A 20,907-nucleotide genomic window follows, 5' to 3' on the forward strand; every position below is an offset into this window, starting at 1 on the left:
TTCAGGGCATCTTAGTTCTGTAGGCAGGGACTCAGGTTTATAATTACTTACCCCTTATATATGTTACAGCATATTATATTATTATTATTATTATTACTTATTAAATTTATATATTGCCCTATTCCTGGAGGTCTCAGGGCAATTCACAGAACAAGAAAGTTTAAACTTATTGGAATCAATTAATAATAACTTGATTGTTTGTTAATGTTAACAACTGTCTGGACTCCATGTGTACCCGAGAGAAATGGGTTGGTGGTAGCGAGGGGGCAATACCAGTGGTGGTACAGGGATCAATAGACCGTCAAATGTCCGGGGACACTGTGTGATCGCCACAGTGCCCCTTCCAGCTTTTCCCTCTCTTTGGAAAATATCTTAAGAGCTCATGATGACATGAACATAGGTGAAGTCAAAGAATAACACAAGCATTCAGAAAAGAGAAGCATACCCAAACCCTCCACCTAGTTGCATAAGTGCCCTGAAGCTTACATGTTTGCAGTATTTTATTTCCTAAATCTGTCTGCATTAACAGCAGCATTTTAAAAGCTGTTGATGAACCAGCAGCCGCTAGGCAGATCTCCAGAATTCAGTTCAGTGCATTTGTAGTTCAACAGTCACAGAGTTCTCTTCTCTACTTTAAAAAGTTTGTGAATCTAAGTTGTATACCATTTTCTTTAAATTTTGCAAAGCCCTCTGCATGAATTGAACTGAAGCATCTCCTCACCCTTCCCTGATCCTCCTTCGCACCTCAAGTGTTTTGGTCAGGTTAGCAAGTGTCCCTGCATTTTTGAAAATACCTTTTGTCTAGATGGCTACGGAGGATTATGCAAGTGTTTGCAGGAGGTGGCCTACTGGGCAACTGCATTTGTTGCTCTGCCAATTTTAGCATCGCCCACCTCTGCCATGTGGTCCCCAGAACAGACTACTTCAGCTCTCATGAGAGAAAAAGTTTCCCAACCCCTGCTGCACAGCAAGGCAAAGAAAAACAATCTTCCTTTGGTGAAGAGTTATGGGACAAAAAAATAAGATGGCTTCTCTCTTAAAGATCAGCTGATTTCTACAGGAGAAGGATTTAAGGCAGAAGTCGATTCACCTATAAACTAACAATTCCCCCACACCCCCATGCAACAGATGCTAACACGCAAGGCACACAAAATACAAAGCAGTCAAAATAAATCTTTATTGAATGCCGCACTTGACATTCAGCTTTCATTTGCAAGAGGAGCCTTTTCCATAAAACAGCATCTCCTTTTGCTGGTATCGAAAAGATAAGCACGGGTCGTAGAAAATCCATTCTGATCTAAAAGTACTTAAGTTAGCCAATTCATTTTCTTTTACACAAGGAGCAATGTTTTGCAGCACTCGGCAATAAGTCGTTCAATTTAACCAAATACACCGGGGGCAAAGACGTATCTATCTCCAACAGTGTCTACTAAGGTAGTTCAATGGCGGTATAAAAAGTGACAATTGTGTATGTTTCACAAAGAAATGCAGTTGAAAGGGCAATCCATCATTAAGTTCCAGAGAGAATCTTACTGGCGACCTGAGGTTATTTAATACCATTTACATCTCAGGTAGCAGCTGTTCAGTCCAATAACTTAAAGGTTGTCTTGGAATGTAGATCATAACTCCTCATGGGCATCTGACGAAGATACATTTGCGGGTGTCTCCTCTTCTGTCAAAAGTAATGCATCTTTGTTAAAACAAAACACCTACACAGTTAACACTATTTGTAAGAGGCAGGAACAAGGCAGAGGGCCTTCTCGGTAGCGGCGCCCGCCCTGTGGAACGCCCTCCCGTCAGATGTCAAGGAAATAGACAACTATCAGACTTTCAGAAGACATCTGAAGGCAGCCCTGTATCGGGAGGTTTTCAATGTGTGATGTTTTACTGTGGTTTTATAATTTGCTGGAAGCTGCCTAGGGTGGATGGGGCAACCCTCACCTGGGGGCTCTTCAAGTTCACAGGATACCACTCCAGAAGGTTTCTGCCAACTGGGGAGGGGGGCTTCTGCTGAAAGGGGGGCGGGCTGAAAAGGCTCTCTACACAGGTAAAAACACATCATGCACCCCTCTAAATCTAGCCCCCCCTTTTTAAAAAGGCAACCAAATTTCCTTGGTTTTTTAAGCAACGCCAAGAATTTGACCCTGCTGAGAATCTACAAGGGGCTTGCCATTCAATTTGACAATTTCTTTGGACCATGAAGACCAACCATTAATGGATTTTCAAATCAGATGTAGGGAAAAGATGTGTATAGGGAGTGTTTTGTTAGCCTCAAAATGGAAAACGAGTGCTGTCCTAACCAAAGAAGAATGGCAACTAAAATTGATGGAATACGTGCAGCTTGCAGACTTAACATATAGAATAAGAGAGCAAAAAGAACATGGAAATATTTATTGTTTATATGGGTGAAAATTGTGTACTGTTTAGGGAAGCTTTTGATGTTTGATCATGTTTTTAATATTCCGTTGGGAGCTGCCCAGATGGGCAGGGTATAAATAATAAATTATTACCACTGCTACTGCTTTGGAAAATGTTGGCAGCATTAAGATAAATTCAATAGTATAAATAAATTTTGATGGATGTAACAATGGAATACTGAATGGTTTAGTTTAAGCAAAATACGCAGGGATTTATGATATGTAAAATGAACCATGGAAAGAGAAGAATAGAAGTCATTGATATTTTAAGGTTGTTTAAATGAGTATTCTAAAATGTGAAACAGAAAAACTTAATAAAAAAATTATACAAAAAAAGAAGTGTATGTGGAGGACTTATTTGCTATATTTTTATCTTAATTCCTTCAAGGAGCTCATGGCAGTGTGCATGATGCAACCCAAGACATTTTATGCTCAAACACCCCCTCCACCCGTGAAGATGGTTGGATTAACTGGTGCAAGGTCACTCAATGAGATTCATGGCTGGGTGAAGACCTAGAAGTTAGCCTTACCAATCCTAGACCATGACATCACACTAGACCAATGATGCAAAATGTGCTTAAGAATCAAAATGAGAAAGGCTAGATCTGGCTGGGGAACGGCGATTGAAAATGCAAGGGAGGCTGAGACGATTATGCAGCAGCAGTTGTGCAATTAACACTGGATTTGCTACATTACCCTACCAATAGCCTGCAAAACCTTTGGTAACAAACAGCCACTGACCTCCTTTTACCGTTGCAACGCAAGAGCCATCTTCATCTTGAAAACCCTCGGAACAGACACATTTGTAACCCCCTGCGGTATTAACGCAGTCTTCGTTTTCTCTTACACACACCTTTTCGGACGAGGTACATTCATCTACATCTATTTTAAAAAGGGAAAGAGTATTGCAAAAAGTTTAATTCGGTGCAAATGCACGCGGATGAAAATGTTCTGATACAAATGTTCTGTTTCTTTTACTTTATTTGCTCACATTTACAAGCAGCGACAAAGATTACGCAGAATGAAGCAATTTCCACACCGATAATCATTGAACCGTAGCCAGCTGCTGTTTATTGATATCAATAAACACACATACAAACACAAATAAATATGAGTATTTGTGTTTTGCAGGCCTAGTTTGAACTGTAGGAATTAAAAATTCAAGCATATAGAACATGCTTAAAATGACTTATGAAAGTCTCCTCTATGGAAATCAGGAACACATTCTTGCCTTTTTGGTAGCAGATAAATACTTTTTTTTGTTCTCCCAGGCTTTTAGAGTTGTGTCTTGACTCTGACTTTCATTTAAGAAGTAGAAATCTAACCTGTGCATTTTTCATCTTTCATTTCATAGCCAGGTGTGCAGCTTTTACATTTGCTGGGCCCTTCTCCTGTGCATCCCAAGCAGCCCCGATCGCATGCTGAAACATAAAATGCAACTTTTAAAAATTACTGTAAACTAAGGTGAAAACTTGCTTAGAGAACAAACTGAAGCTAATTTTTGGCGGACCCACCTATTGCGTTTAACCTACATGGTGCTGCTTTGCGTACAGAATCCTTTAATTTATTTTTATAAGTTTATAAACCCGTTTAAGCTTGTATTGAATGCTATGAATATATTGTTGCAAAGGAATTGTGAAGGACAGTAAGAAATCTAACCAATAAACAACAAATGTCTTTGTACAAATTAGTCAAGCAGTAACATTACTTGGAAGACCACAACGGCTACACTCAGGCTTGAGGCAAAGCTACGCAAACCCCGGAAAGAACAGTACGTATGTGAATGCTCTTATATCCAGATATTTGCAGTTCAACCCTTCGGCTTTCTGTTAACACTGCTAGCCAACTAAGTATACATGAAGTTAGAAGCAACACAAAACCTTTCTGCTAAAAACCTTTCTGCTAATTTTCCAAGACTACTGTCGTCAGTGGAAAAGTGGCCACAATTCAACTAATATATTTAACTCCTTGCTTCCCTTTTGAGATCTCATTATCTTCTATCCTGCCCTGTTCATATCATTATCCCTATTTGGGTGCCTTTTCTCTCAAAATTTTTGACTAAGGATCGCTTTCTAGCTGCATTCCTTCCCCCTCCCTGTTGATGCCAATATCCATGAAGAGACAGTCTTTGTGTTCTGGAGGTGGGTCAAGGGAACCCCCAGAGCAGCACATGGCAAGAAGAGAAGGGAAATTGTTCTGTCTGGCAAGTGGAAATGTGGGTGCTGTCACTTTAGTGTGACATCAAATTCTACCTGCAGAAATTAAATGTGAGGAGTGTTGCTACACAATTACTTTACTAGGGTTCCTGCAATTGCAGAGACACTTCCCAGAGCCACTGAATCACGACATAGTGTATCCATGTAGCTCACGTATTATATTTCTCTGTGCAGTTTACTACTTGGGGACAAACACTAAGATTCACAATTTTGGGTGGTGGGGAAGCCACACAAGCATCCCACTTGAGATGTACCATAGTTATGTATTTTTCGCTCTGTAAGACACACCAGACCACAAGACGCACCTAGTTTTTGGAGGAGGAAAACAAGAAAAAAAGTATTCTGAATCTCAGAAGCCAGAACAGCAAGAGGGATTGCTGCGCAGTGATAGCTTTTGCTGTTCTGGCTTCTGGGATAGCTGCACAGCCTGCATTCGCTCCATAAGACGCACACACATTTCCCCTTACTTTTTAGGAGGGAAAAAGTAAGTCTTATAGAGCAAAAAATACGGTACACCTCATTCCAAACCAAACCCAGAAAGTATATATAGTCAAATCTCGGTTGTTGAACATCTCGGCTGCCAAACGTTTCAGAAGCTGAACACCGACAACCTGGAAGTAACTGCTTCTGTTTTCAAACACACCTTGGAAGTCAAATGGCTTCCCGAGGTGTATTTCTCTATTTTTTCAATGTAATTTTCTGATCGCCCATTGAGCCTTGATTATCAAATGTTTTGGAAGTTGAATGGTCTTCTGGGATGGATTACATTTGACAACCGAGGTTTATCTGTTTATGCCAAAGGAAGCGTAACAAGCTCTTCTTTAAACATGAACATCTATCGATGGTTTTCACGCAACAAATCTGACATTTGTTTCAGCTCTTATATAATTAAGCAAGCTACAACATAAGGCTAAATATATAGATATATAGAAAAGAAACCTTTGCAGGAGAAAGAGCCCTCTGTGTTTAAGCAGAATTGGTCCGTACTGCAGGGAGACTCTTCTACGGCACATTCATCCACATCTGCAAAGGTGAGCATAAATTTGGAAAGTTAGCATTGCCCTGAGAACATAATGCTTCAAAGGGGGCAGGGGGGGAATGTCTGGATCCAAAGAGATCTGTTCATGAACAGAAAGCGCTTATTATGCATATAAGGGGAGGGCTGTTGATTCTTCTTTCCCACTTCAGCCTCATCAAATTGTTTGGAGACCGTGATTTGCACAGGTTAGAAAGGAATGTAGGAAATCAGAGGATGAATAAGAGGAAAACCATGAGCTTCTTACCCTCGCACGTGACCTATTCTGACCCCTACAATGGCATGCATTACTTCACGAAAAATTCCTTCCAGTAGCACCTTAAAGACCAACTAAGTCAGTTCTTGGTATGAGCTTTCGTGTGCATGCACACTTCTTCAGATACTGAAGAAGTGTGCATGCACACGAAAGCTCATACCAAGAACTGACTTAGTTGGTCTTTAAGGTGCTACTGGAAGGAATGTTTTTTGTTTTGACTATGGCATACCAACACGGCTACCTATCTGTAACAATTCACGAAAAATGTCTCTTTTCAAGTCATGAGTCCGTAAAGCACTAGACTCTTAATCTCAGGGGCGAGACCCATGTTGGGCAAAAGACTCCTGCACTGTAGGGGGCTGGATTTGATGACCCTCGGGGAGGGGGGGGCTTCCAACTTTGCAATTCTATGATAAACCCATTTTCCAAATGGCATTGGATTGAGGTGATTTTCCTTTCCTTTCCATCTGCCAAATTCTGTGGAGCCAGAAGTTCCTCATCCAGATTCAAACCAAGCTTTACAAAGGAGACTAGTAGTAGCAAGGGGTGGTTTAGCTTTTTCATTCATTGACTTTGCACTTGCTTTCTGTTTTTGATATGCAGTTAAGTGGGGATTGTGCTATTTAACCGTACCCTTGCATTTATACTATGCCATTCTTGGTGAACGTCTGATCGTTATTTGAATCTGTCGATAGATTTTTTCCAACTGCTTTCGAGTGGAAATACTGTATTTTGGCATTTGACGGAGAGGTGGCAGGTAACAGCCTTGAAACGATTCAATAAAACAAAAGGCACATCAGGAACCAACAGTCTTCTGTAATCTTCCCCTTCATATGTAACAAAATCAGGAGGGTCAACCAATAATTTAGTGGGTCAACTAGTTAAAAAGCAAACTGAAACCAACAGCTGTAAGCCTGGATCAGAGAAGTCCTCCCAGCTCCAAACTTGTTTAGATAAAAACAGTGTTCTGCAACCCAGCAGCTGAATCTATGCAAATGCATCTCTGCTTGAGAAAAGGGCCTTTACTTTCGCTTCTACGTGGGTGCTGATTCTGTTTTTCTTTTTCTCTTTTATTTATGTCCCATCATGTTTAGTGTGATGGGACGCGGGTGGCGCTGTGGGTAAAAGCCTCAGCGCCTAGGACTTGCCAATCGCATGGTCGGCGGTTCGAATCCCCGCGGCGGGGTGCGCTCCCGTCGCTCTGTCCCAGCCCCTGCCAACCTAGCAGTTCGAAAGCACCCCCGGGTGCAAGTAGATAAATAGGGACCGCTTACTAGCGGGAAGGTAAACGGCGTTCCGTGTGCTGCGCTGGCTCGCCAGATGCAGCTTGTCACGCTGGCCACGTGACCCGGAAGTGTCTGCGGACAGCGCTGGCTCCCGGCCTCTAGAGTGAGATGAGCGCACAACCCTAGAGTCTGTCAAGACTGGCCCGTACGGGCAGGGGTACCTTTACCTTTTTATGTTTAGTGCATGTATAATTACAGTCATATCTTGGAAAGCAGAATGGAAGCCGTTCCAGAAGTCTGTTCGACTTCCAAAATGTTCTGAAACCAAGGTGCTGCTTCTGGGTGGCTGCAGGAAACTCCTGCAGCCAATTGGAAGCTACGCCGGGTGTTCGGGATCCAAAAGAACGTTCGCAAACTGGAACACTCACTTCCGGGTTTGCAGAGTTCAGGAGCCAAAACGTTCGAGTGCCAAGGCGTTTGGCTTCCAAGATACAACTGTGTGTACTTTTTAACTTTCAGTTAAGATGCCAGGGCGGAGGAGGAATGGCACAAGGACAAGTATCTACATGTGTATGATTATAAACATGTTATATATTAGGTCTTAGGTCTTCTCTAAACTGAACGCTTTGTTTTCCATTGGATGTCTTACTAACCCACACAGGCATCTTCATTTCTGGTCCAACCTTCTTTACATTCCTTACAGTCTGTGTTTGTTGCTCCACTGCATGTTTTACACGAATCATGACAAGCTGTGAAGACAGAGAAAACGCAAGACTTCATTTCAGATCCTGGCGAGGACATTTAAAACCGAATCTAGGTTTACGTTATATAGTTAAACTGATTCTAGGGTTACTTTAGAGGCGTCGATAATGCAAATAATTGCATGTGAATTGGCTCATGAAATGTTTGCACATCCTGGCATGTTATTTAATTAACACGTAAAGTAAGTAGGAACGTTACAAAGTTACATAAAGCACTACCTTATAAAAGCAGTGGAACAAGTAGTGAGCATGCAAACTGAAAAAGGCTATCAGGTTATCACCCAAATAATGACTCCACTGTTTTTGGGTTCTGATCAACAAGACACGCAGGACGGGTTTCTTCTTCCACTTTAGCAAAACAGGTTGGCTTTGAGGGAACAAAGTGAGATTACGGCTATAATCCTATTCTCACTTACTTGAATTCAAGAAGGCTTACTTCTGAGTAGATGAGTATAGGACTGTGCTTGTTCTTTTTTATGAATTAAAATTAAAATTTTACAATCACAAACATACAACATAAAGACAAGATTCCAAGGAATCTCCTGGACTTCCCTCCTCCCCTTTGTGGGTCCCATTCTTAATCATTTCCTCCTGCATCTTTTATAATATTCCAAATCTTTTGCATCTCCATTGCAGTAGAACCTCTATTTATGTCCCGCTCTAGTTAGGCCCATTCCAAGTCGCGACCACGGCAAACCCGGAAGTAAACACCGGGTTTGCTGCGATTCACCCACGTGCAGAAGCGGCTGCCACTGTCTGCCCATGCGCAGAAGCAGTTGCTGCCGTCTGCCCATGTGCAGAAGCGGGCTGCTGCTGAATGCACCCGTGTACAACGGCGCTTATTCCAGCAACCCATTTCGCCATAAGTACGGGCCCTCCAGAACAGACTGTGGTTGTGAATAGAGGTTCCACTGCATTTCCAAAATTCACCACTAAACTACAAGTGTTATTCCAATCTCGCTAATGATTTTAGCTATTTACAATGGTTTTTAAGATAGATTATAAATTTTCCCCATTGCTTATTAAAATTTTGGCCTTCCTGATTTCTGATTCTTGTCACTTTGGCATAGTCCATCAACTTGATCTGGCATTCTTCTCTGCTAGGGACCTTATCTTCTTTCCATGGACTGTGCTTGTTCTAGCTAATCTGGGATGTGGATCGGGAGCAGTCAGTGAGGAGAGAGGTGGTGCCACTTACTGGGAGAGGGTTGAGATGGTGCTGTGAAGACACATCAGGGGGAGAGAGCTAGACTAAGTCGTGCCTGGCTAGCAACAACCTCCCTTGCCAGCTTGCCCTTCCTTCTGCTAGTAAGCAGCAGTGGCTCCAGCAGCATGGCACCGACCCTCCTCACGGAACACTCCTGGATTGAAATATAGAAAGTTCAGAAATATTTAGCGACCATTTAACCGTAAAAAAGCACTGCCCGAAATCTTGCAAGCAACTGGGCATGCCCACGGTTCCGTGTCATATCTAACGGGACTTCTGACTTTTCTTTTCCCATGCCAGCTCACAAACAGCTTCTCGCACAACAAAGCAAAATGTTCCTGGAGAAACTCCAGTCCAAAGTCCCCTTTGTTGTGCGGAAGCAATAACGGTTCTCCGGACCGTTATAAAGGCTTTAAATGTAAAGCATGCAGGCGTACCTGTACAAACGGAATGTGTGTCGTTTCGGTGAGAGTTGTAGTAACCGTCGGAGCAGTCCAAACAAAATTCTCCTTGGTATTCCCTTTTACAGCGGCAGGATCCATCGCCACCTCGGGTGCCGTCTCCAGCACAGTTGCCATTTCCGTGGCAAGGTCTTTCTGATCCCCCGCGGCAAGCTTAGATTAACACAAAAACAGCAAGTTTAAGAATTTCACGTGAACAAAGCCGGACAATATTTTCTCCCCACGGCCACTTCTCTCGCGGCAGCCTCTTGATCAACATTCACAAGCCTCTTCACAAAAAGCTTTTCCCTTTGCTTCTAACTAAAGCTGTGCTGAAAATATTCTGTCCCTACTTTTGAAGGCCCATTTGCAGGTTGCCCCCCCCCAAAATGGGTAGCGAGCTGCTTAGGAGGAACACCACCACAGCAACCAGAAGAAGAAGAAGAAGAATCTAAAAGGGCGGGGGGGGGGGGATGAAAAGCCTCTGCAGCTAACATTACTGCAGTGAGCCCTCTGTGGCCTGAACATGCTGTGATTTTTCTCCTACCCCCTCCCAAAATGCCTTGGATTTTTGCCTCTCCAAACCTTTCAGCTTAGCTCAACTTTTTCAACGAACTGTGCCCTGATGCAGAGACTCCCCTAGCAATAACAGCCTATGCCACAATATAACTTGTTGGTTTTTGAGATGCCACATTCTCTATGAACCGTCTTGCTACTGACCCAACAAAGGCTCCAAGTAGCCCATCCACTTGTGCGAGCCAATAACCCAAAGCACATGTTCGTCATACACCATTTCCACACTTCTAAACTGGCTGTAACCGCTCCCTCCTCGGCACACATCCCCCCGTACCCATTTTTTCACTTTCCCTCTTACATCAGTATCACCGAGACTGAAAAAATAACATGACCTACTAGGCACCTTCCCTATGTTTGCTGGGAGAACCGCAGCTCAGGCAGCTCACAGAAGCATCTTTCTTCTTCCACCATCACATCACCAGACATAGCCATAGGAACTTAGGAAACTGCTTTATACCAAGTCAGACCATTAGTCCATCTAGCTCAGTACTGTTTGCACTGACCGGCAGCTGCTCTTCTGTGTTTCAGGCAGGGAGTGTCTCCCAGCCTTACCTGGAGATGCCGGCTATTGAAACTGAGACCTTCTATTGTATTTTGAATTGAACTAATCAATGATAGTAAAAGGCTAGAACTAAATGAAAGCTTCTGTGTATGATTAAATATACCCCAATATTTTTTTATTGTCGTTTAATTACCAACACAGTCGGGACCATGTGTTCCAGCAGGACAGCAAACTTCTATTGTTTCTATACAAAGCCACTTAAACAAATCAGGAGATTTCTTCTTCCTGTAAATACAAACAAACAAAATAAAAATGTATTTCTTGAACAGAAGATAAGAGTTCTGTTCACATCCAATTGTATTATTATCATTAGTCTGAACTTACTGAAATCAAAGTTCTAGAGAACGTCAATTAAAATTGTCAAGGAGGGTTTAGATGGGGAAGCAGGTACAATGTGCAATAAATATGCATAGCCAGTGATATTAGATTGTCCATCATGACTGATCTGGTACTTTTTCACCTTCTAGCATCTTTCAAGATAAGAAACTTGGCTCCCAGGTTTATAGTGGAGGTCGAGAGACCACCAACTGATGTCACAATAGAAATACAAGAAGTATTCCCTTCCCCTCTGGGTGTGCCCAGGGTGGAGAGGGCAACTTGGGGGTGTCTGCAAACACACACACACACACACACACACACCAGACAGACACCTTTTAAGACAGAGGTACATAACCATTGGGTTGGCCAGTGCAGAATTGCACATCCAACCAGTGGCGTAGCGTGGGTTGTCAGCACCCGGGACAAGGCAAGTAATTTGCGCCCCCTAACCCATGGATTTGCGCCCCCTAACCCTAACCCCCAGATGTTGCACCCGGTGCGGCCGGGCCCCCCCTGCACCCCCCACGCTACGCCACTGCATCCAACACACATAAACATATATGGTCCACACATAGCTAGGTGGGTAAGACACACACTACAGGTAGGAAAACACTCAGCCAGAGAGCAGACCTCCTCATTCCCCTGCTATGGGGAGAAAAGCCCTTCTAAAACTGAGCTCCATTCTCTACAGGAGAAGTGGCACTTTTTAAGATAAGAGGCGGCACTGGATTTTGGAAGAGTGTGGTGAAAATGGTTTCGTGGGCTGGGGTCAGCCTGCAGCTTTATCGCCTCAACCTTCAGCATTTGCAACCTTAAATTTGATATATCAGGTGCCAAACAGTCCAGCGTGTCAAGCAAACACATCTTCAAATAGAAACAAAAGACCTGTGATGGAAGGAGAGAGCTAAAAGTAGCAGCCTGCTTTGGTCAGCTTTGTCTCACTTACCTCCAATACACTTCTGGTTTTGCCCGAGCCATCAGAGGCTCCGAGATGCTATGTTAAGCTCACCACTATTGCAAACATTCCTATGGTGGCATTCCAATGTAGCACTAGGTATTCTGCCAATGCGAAGTCATCTTTACCCCCAGGGTGCAGTTTGGCTGAGGGAGAAGGGCTCAGGACACAGCATCTGCTTTGTATGCAGAAATTCCCAGGTTCAAGCTCTGGCATCTCAAGAGAGGGCTAGGAATATCCCCTGACTTAAATCCTGGATATCTGCTGTTGGCAGTGTAGATCAAGGGTGTGGAAACTTTTTTGGCTTCATGGGCCAAATCCTCATCATTGAGCCAAATTTCGCAGCCAGACCCTCATTACTCAGCCAAATCCTCATCACTGGGCCAAATCCTCATCATTGAGCCAAATTTCGCAGCCAGACCCTCATTACTCAGCCAAATCCTCATCACTGGGCCAAAACCTCATCATTGGACCAAATCCTCACCATTGGGCCAAATTTCACGTCCAGATTCTCATCATCGGGCCAAATCCTCACCACTGGGCCAAATTTCACGGCCAGAACCTCATCATTGGGCCAAATCCTTATAATTGGGCCAAATTTCACAGCCAGATCCTCCACATTGGGCCAAATCCTCATCGAGTTAAATTTCACAGCCAGATGCTCATCATTGGACCATATTTCATGGCCAGAACCTCATCATCGGGCCAAATCCTCATCATTGGGCCAAATTTCACAGCCAGATCCTCACTATTGGGCCAAATTTCATGGCCAGATACTCATCATTGGGCCAAATTTCACAGCCAGATCCTCCACATTGGGCCAAATCCTCATCATTGAGCTAAATTTCACGGGTCAGATCCTCATCATAGGGCCAAATTTCACAGGTGGTTTGGGTTGCCAGATTCAGGAAGGGGTTGGTATTGAACCCCAAGCATCAGTTGATGAGAGGTGCTTAAATCCTGCTTGGTTGGCTGAGTGCCAATTCCCTGTGAAGAGCTACAGTGAATAATAGTAGCTAAGTGAGTTCTAGTATCAAAGTGAACAGTAATGATTCACACCTTTGCAAAAAGGGAAGGGAAAGAAAAAGATTAAGCATTCTGGGGTATATCTGACTAAATCATACCTGAGAAAACACTGACTAAAACAAAAGGATTTCAGTGGGTCTACTCTTAGTATGGCTCAGTTGGATACAACCCTCTATGCAAGTCTCATTTTATGTTTCATGTTTGTGGGTTAAGAAATAGTCACAAATATCCTCCCTCATGACATTAAATTCATATGGCTACAGTTATTTTGCAGTGATGAATGGACAGAAGGATCTCTCTTAGGATGCCTTGAACATTTTGAGATGTGTCTGGCTTGTCCTTAAATGTAACAAAGCTTTTTAAAAAATAAAATAAAAATAAATATCTGCCAAATGCTGTACTTGGGGCTGATCATTCATTTGTAGGAATGCTATGTTACCAAAGAACAATAGTTGCAAGTTAATTCAACTTCAACATCAAAGATGGCCAGAAGGGCGGGGTATAAATAAATAATAATAATAATAATTAGCCATTTCCTTATCTAATTAACACAATCAAAAGCACAGGTAACTATGTCCCAAATTTTCAGATGTCACAAGAAACTCTGCGTTAAGGATGAAAACTCAGGAAATTTCTGAAGGAAAATATTAATATGAATCTCGACAACCAAACTGATATTTTGTCGGCTGCTGCAAACTTCGGCATATTGGCATACGTTATGCTTGGAGGTGATAATAGCCTATACAGAGATGTAACTATTGATTACCATTATAATCACACACTTTTCTAGATTTATTGCTTAAATAACATCCACAACACACTCTAGCATATGAAAGAATGTGTGTGCACCACCCAAACTGTATTAAGCACAGTGAGACTACCTCCCTATTTTGAACCAACACTACTTTATTTATTTTTAAATTTATTTATTTATTTGGTTTTTCAACTTAACATTTTACAAAGATATATCAAACATAAATTATAAAAACAAGATTCCAAGGAATCTCTTGGACTTCCATCCTCCCCTTTGTGGGTCCTATTATTAATCAATTCCTCCTGCATCTTTTATGATAATCTGGACATAATGGAAGAGGTAAAGGGTTTGGATTATCATAAAAGATGAACCAAAACTACTTTATGATTATCTGTGTGCTTTTCAAAAATTCCTTACTGACTCATCAACCCATCAAGTTCAAAAGAACCAAGCTTAATTCTAACTTGAATCCCCATTCTCATCCTAAGGACCCCACACAAAATTGTTAAGCAGGTATGCGTTTTTATAAAAGTCTCTGTGAACAAAATGTTAAATTGTGCAGGTTTAACTGAAGGTAGAATGCCGGTTTGTAGTCTCTAAAGCTAAGTGATGATATAAAAGGAGGAACAACTTGCCCTTCTGATTCCTGGTGGAGTTGTCATGGCTGGTAGTTAGATAAACTATCTTCTTTAGTAGCAAATGGAGCAGAAGTAATCTGGAATTAATAAGAACCTTATGGAATCCTACTAAGGAATGCTCTGGAATGTTATCATGTGCATTACAGCAGCACTAATAGGCAACATTAATGGTAACCTAAAGGTTACTAGGAAAGCCTATACCGTGCTTTCACAAGATACTCAAGCATGAAATTGGTTCTTCTTGCAAGTTACTAAGCTAGCTCAACAGAGACTGGCCATGCAAAAGCTCAGACTGGTTCACTTGTTATGGATGCAACAACTCGACACAACAAGCCATCTGCTTTACATGCTTTTCCTAACTGCCAGATTGAGAAATCAATAAAGAAATGTAGCTCAGAATGGTTTCCCCACTTACTGCAATTTACACTTCTCTAATGTGTTATCACCCATTGTGACCCACCTCTGTTTGGATCGCTGTCTGCAGAATAAAACCCTGATCTCCTTGTGCTTTAGCCGAGGTGGAAAAAGAAGAGCGCCAAGCCCGTTTGGACCTCAATTAGCATGCAAGATTTTGAAAGTGCCTTTAAGTATTTTGAAATCATCACTGTGAGAAAGAACAAACCCTGACACAATACCAAGCCTTGCGTATACTTATGACTAGCGGCCTTGGCCCAGTATACCTGAAGAAGCATCTCCACCCCCACTGTTCAACCAGAACACTGAGGTCCAGCTCCTTCTGGCAGTTCCCTCACTGCGAGAAGTGAGGTTACAAGGAACCAGACAGAGGGCCTTTTAGAAGACATCTGAAGGCAGTCCTGTTTAGGAAAGTTTTTAATGTTTGATGTTCTATTGTGCTGTAAATTCTGTTGGGAGCCACCCAAAGTGGCTGGGGTGGGGTATTAATAATAATAATAATAATAAATATTATAGTGAATCTCATAAAATTAGTAGTTACCAAGCTAACAATATACGAGAAGCTGGTTTTATCAACATAGGTTGAAAATTTATTGCTTTCCAGGAAGTTTATATCCAGTCTTTAATTTACACCTCTCTTGAATCCAATCCTGAACGCAACACAACAAAAAATATTGCCTTGTTTCTTTCTTACCATTTGAACCACCAGGTTTCTATATGTTCTTCATGCTCTTCTACCATGTTGTTGCATTCAAAGTTACTACTGTCACAGAGGTTCTCTATTATTTCCACAAGACGAATTTCACTGCATGGGGGGAAAAGACCCAAGACAAATCAGTTTATTTTGCTGAGTTCTAATTTGGCACTAACTTTACACATGAAAAGACATTTCTATTAAAAAAAGGGGGGTCAAGAATATTAGAGTCACTATTCGTTTCTGTTATTCCATCGGCTGTAAACTTTCCAAAATTAAAGTCCAACTTTTGCTCAGGGTAGAAGTGATACATTTAAGCAAAGTTGTCTTAGATGATACCTTACTGGTGCAGATTAGCAAAGCAATCTGTTACTACTCAAACTATCTGATTTTTAGAAGGCATCTGAAGGTAGCCCTGTTTAGGGAAGTTTTTAATATTTGAACTTTTATTGCTTTTTATTTATTCTTATTATTAATATTCTGTTGGGAGCCACCCAAAGTAGCTGGGGAAACCCAGCCAGATGGGCAGGGTATAAATACTAATAAATTATGATGATGATGAAGCATTTTTTGTGCAGCATACGCAATCAACAGGAAGCTCAAAATACACCCAGCAAGGTCAAGAGCAAAGAAAGCTGTGCCTTTACCGCTTTAATTATAGAATATTTAATCTTGAAATATACTTAGCAAATGCCAAAGGGAGAGATAAGCATTCATATCAGAGCATGTGTTGAAAGAGAACCTGGGGACTCTCAAACAAGGAACTTCTGAATCCTTGCAATAAGGCTTCAGGAAGCCTGGGGCTACGCAAGAGTAAGCCCATGTTCTCCCTTCTTTTCCTGCCCCACTACTGCTCCCAACTACATCCCCTCTGGCCTGGATCAGACTCTTTGAAGCAACTCGTATTTCCCCTGCAAAGAAACTGTGCTCGGGGCTCACAACAGGGATGCAGAACCTGTGGTCCACTGGATATTGTTCATCCCCGATTCTTGACCATCCTGGCTAGGACTTTGGTGAGGGTCACAAGCATCCCACCTCTGCTATAAAGGTTCCTTTCTCTCCTTCGTCTCTGCCTTAAAGTTGGTCCACAGAACTGCTACTACACTGAACCACTGCCCTTGAACAATAGCCGGAGCAATTTAAGCTGCCTTCCAGGGATTCAGTGGATTTGTGTAGAAAGTCCCAGCAGGAAGACTGTTCTCTACATATGTGTGGTCCTCCCCTTCAGTTCTCCCATTCTTGGGTCGCTCTATCTAGTTTGCTGTGATATCCGAATTAGGGAAACTATGGTTAGCATTAACCAAGATATTCTTGGGTCGGGGCAACTGGCTAAAATGTTTTCAACAGTTCTAATTTTGGTTCCTCTGTTTTGCTTTTGTTGGGTTGATGTTAGTTAAATGTTTGGTTGGGGTTGGCAGTTATTTAAATTTGGGTATAACTGTAAAATGTTTGTTATTGTTATTATTATTGGTTGCTATTTATTTGTTTGTTGCTCGTATTGGTTGTTGTTGTTGTTTTGCCCATTTCAGATGCTATGGCGAAGTATGGTTAGAGATAGCCAAAAAGGAGAAAAGACACAGAAGGAGGAAGGAGGGAGAATGTCAGCGGAGATCTATGCTGAATTTGGGCCAGAGACTTTTTCAACACCTAACCCAGAACAATATTCTACTTTTTACAGAAATGAATGAAAGACATTTGTGCGATTATGACCTAGTAACAGCAGGGTGCCAATATATTCAAAACTAAGATTATGGAGCTTGACTAAAGTATCAAATGTGTCACAATGTGACATTCTTACAATAGCAGCATGCTAACTTTGCTCTCAGAAAAATGTCCCCTGCTGACATAGACTATTTCATCCAGTCCAGTTATTTTACAAGCTGCAGACAAGGATATGACCTCATTGAAAAGAAAGATACACATACCATACCTGGACTCATACTTTGACAGGGTCTTTTCTTCCCATGCTGTATTGCCACCTCCAAAGTTCTTTTTTGCAGTGTCAGTTAGACCCTGAAAAAGAGAGTATTTTGTGACAATCTCATTTTCTAGAGCAATTGCAAAACCAGGCAGACTTTGGATTAGTATGTGATCACCATAACAGAGTTTTTAAAACACTAAATGTGTCACCTAAAACTCTCCGAGACTAGTGGATTTCTTCAAAACTGGCTGCCCTTAAGAAGTTCCACATACTGGGCAGTACAGTGGTACCTCGGGTTAAGTACTTAATTCGTTCTGGAGGTCTGTACTTAACCTGAAACGGTTCTTAACCTAAAGCATCACTTTAGCTGCACCGCCAGAGCACGATTTCTGTTCTTATCCTGAAGCAAAGTTCTTAACCTGAAGCACTATTTCTGGGTTAGCGGAGTGTGTAACCTGAAGCATATGTAACCTGAAGTGTATGCACAGTGGGTGGCTGATAAGATACCCTTTTCTGAAACCCCAGGGCATGGCTGCCAGACAGTGTAGACAACACTAAGCTAGATAAACCAATGGTCTGGATCATTATAAGGCAGCATCCTATGGCTTTTTTATTGGTGTTTTAGAAATAATAATAATAAACTTATTATTTAAGTTTAATAATTAACTTATTATTCTGTGTCCAGGGCAGCTGTTTATCAGCTCCATCTGGTACGCAGGCTGAGACCCTACCTGCCCACAGACTGTCTCGCCAGAGTGGTGCATGCTCTAGTTATCTCCCGCTTGGACTACTGCAATGCACTCTATGTGGGGCTACCTTTGAAGGTGACCCGGAAACTACAACTAATCCAGAATGCGGCAGCTAGACTGGTGACTGGGAGTGGCCGCCGAGACCATATAACACTGGTCCTGAAAGACCTACACTGGCTCCCAGTACGTTTCTGAGCACAATTCAAAGTGTTGGTGCTGACCTTTAAAGCCCTAAATGGCCCCGGTCCAGTATACCTGAAGGAGCGTCTCCACCCCCATCGTTCAGCCCGGACACTGAGGTCCAGCGCCGAGGGCCTTCTGGCGGTTCCCTTGCTGCGAGAAGCCAAGTTACAGGGAACCAGGCAGAGGGCCTTCTTGGTAGTGGCACCCACCCTGTGGAATGCCCTCCCACCAAATGTCAAAGAGAACAACAACTATCTGACTTTTAGAAGACCTCTGAAGGCAGCCCTGTTTAGGGAAGCTTTTAATATTTAATAGGTTATTGTATTTTAGTGTTTTGTTGGAAGCCGCCCAGAGTGGTTGGGGAAACCCAGCCAGATGGGCGGGGTATAAATAATAAATTATTATTATTATCATCATCATCCAGGGGGACAGAGGAAATATCCCTGTGAGGAAAGGTGGAAGCAATGTGGGACCTTCTTAATTTGTGGAAAAGGTGAGTTCAAGGGAGATTTTTACTAAGTGTATTCTTCACTAGTCTCTCCTCCCCCCCCTTTTTTAAAAATTGATTAATCTGCTTGCACTTTTGGAAACAGGCCAGGAATTACTAATGGAAAATGACTGAGCAGCAAGAACTCATTTATTCTGTTATTATTCTACTGGCTAGAAGCTACGCCAAGGAGTAAGGAAATTGCAATGTTATTATTGATCCTTCACCAGGTTTTGTTCACGTTATTAGATTTTGTAAACATTTGCAGCAAAGCCCTCTAATTTCATTGACCTGGAGCTGCTTTTGTTTTGTTTTTTAGGAAACCCACCAAATTGTTGAGCTTTCTGGGGAAAGTTTTTTGAGCTGTTTTTCCATCGCATTGCCATGCATCTCACGGGGAACAGGGATATTTCCTCCGTCTCCATATATCATTTCAGTTGCCCTACCTTTCTCTACCCAAAGGCAAGGATCTGCATACAGTGGTACCTTGTACAGACATGATGCTGATTATTCTTCCCGCCCCCCTTTAGAATTCAGCTTTGATCCACATAAATATCTACATAAAGACACGATGCCACGGAAAGAGAAGAAGGGAAGTCACTGGCTATTTTTTGTAAAATCACTTACTTGAAATTGTAAAATTGTTTAGGGGAGTTTTTAATGTTTAAAGTCCCCTCCCCCCTGTTTTTAATGTCCTGTTGAAAACTGCCCAGGGTGGCTGGGGAAACCCAGCCAGATGGGTGGGGTAGAAATAACAAATTATATTATTATGAAATAAAAATTATGATTAAAAAATTGAAATGTCAAGGTAGGGGGGAAAGAGAGGCTAGAGGTAGGGAGATGGGGTAGGATAAAGGGAGAGAGAAGGCATGCCAAAGATGCGGGCAGCCCTTCACCTGTCACAATTGAATCTGAAGTAAGATGTAGGGGAGGCATATGCCTGATGTAGGGGGACAGGGCCGGATTTAGGTTTGATGAGGCCCTAAGCTATTGAAGGTAATAGGGCCTTTTATATGTCCAGCTGTCCTTCGTTAAACACAAACTGTCGCTGTTTTTTGAGTTGGAATATATGCTATATGGTAATTTATGGACTTAACTGTGTTTTTCTATGTTGCAATCTTATGTTGTGAACTGCTCTGGGATCTGCAGGTGAAGGGCGGTATACAAGTTTAATAAATAATAATAATAATAATCTAAAACCATTTGCACATAACAAAATAAGTACTTTATCAAAGCAATTGTTGGGACTGCAATGCAATTCAGAAGAAGCATATTAATAGTAAAATAATTATTAAGCTCTAACTGTATGTAGGTTTTATTTTATTTGTTTTTTATCTTATATTTTGGAAATGTACATCCAGGGGGTTTTTTTGCCTTTAAATTTTTTATCTTATATTTTGGAAATCTACATCCAGGTGGTTTTTTTCCTTTAATTTTTTATCTTATATTTTGGAAATGTACATCCAGGGTTTTTTTTGCCTTTAAATTTTTTTATCTTATATTTTGGAAATCTACATCCAGGTGGTTTTTTTCCTTTAATTTTTTATCTTATATTTTGGAAATGTACATCCAGGTGTGTTTTTCCCTTTAATTTTTTTGGGTCCCCCAAGAGAGTGGGGCCCCAAGCTCTAGCTTGTTTAGCTAAATCCGGCGATGTTAAAGGGAGGAAAGGAGGAGGCTGAGGAGTCGCGGCATCCCTCACCTGGCTGAAGCGCTCCGTGATTCCGCGGCAGGTGTCGCAGGCCTGACGGACCCGCTGCTCCTTCTCCGCCGCCGCCGCGAGGGCGAGGCAAAGGAAGGCCCCGAGGGCGCCGCTCAGCCACCCCGGCGGAGCCCCGCGCGCCTTTCCCGACGGAAGGCGCCTCATGGCCGCCCGCGAGCCTTTCCCCCTCGCCCGCGCCCGCGGGACACGCGCGTCTGACGGGGGGAAGCCGGCATCCCGCGCCTGGGGCCCGGCCAATCCCGGCGCGCCCTCGCGCCCGGCCGACGTGGGCCAATCGGCGCCCGACACGCTCCGGGGGACGTAATGAGAAAGCCCGACGTGGAGAAGAGATGGGAGAGAAGGGAAGAA

At 42.5% G+C, this 20,907-nt stretch overlaps 1 protein-coding gene across 1 annotated transcript; it reads right to left on the reverse strand.

Annotated features, from left to right (window-relative positions):
- Nucleotides 1-1,153: 1,153 nt before the first annotated feature.
- On the reverse strand, nt 1,154-20,758 carry CRELD2 (cysteine rich with EGF like domains 2). The gene is made up of 10 exons (XM_081929169.1): nt 20,539-20,758; nt 17,427-17,509; nt 15,497-15,607; nt 10,831-10,922; nt 9,557-9,733; nt 7,805-7,900; nt 5,573-5,656; nt 3,743-3,838; nt 3,159-3,299; nt 1,154-1,672 (listed from the first exon to the last, which is right to left on the reverse strand). The coding sequence occupies exons 1-10, from the start codon at nt 20,701-20,703 to the stop codon at nt 1,620-1,622; spliced, it is 1,098 nt and encodes a 365-aa protein (XP_081785295.1). The 5' UTR covers nt 20,704-20,758; the 3' UTR covers nt 1,154-1,619.
- Nucleotides 20,759-20,907: the final 149 nt, after the last annotated feature.

Source organism: Podarcis melisellensis (genome assembly GCF_964234715.1).
Source record: "Podarcis melisellensis genome assembly, chromosome: 10".
Classification (NCBI taxonomy): Eukaryota; Metazoa; Chordata; class Lepidosauria; order Squamata; family Lacertidae; genus Podarcis; species Podarcis melisellensis.

What these genes read in the sequence shown, in the direction of transcription:
- CRELD2 (XM_081929169.1), bottom strand. Translation starts at nt 20,703, where the DNA reads ATGAGGCGCCTTCCGTCGGGAAAGGCGCGCGGGGCTCCGCCGGGGTGG. An exon ending in CACACATTCCGTTTGTACAG is followed by an intron (nt 7,901 to 9,556) that starts GTACGCCTGCAT and finishes CTGTCTTCACAG; the next exon opens with CTTGTCATGATTCGTGTAAA. An exon ending in CGTTGCAACGGTAAAAGGAG is followed by an intron (nt 1,673 to 3,158) that starts GTCAGTGGCTGT and finishes TACTTTTGACAG; the next exon opens with AAGAGGAGACACCCGCAAAT.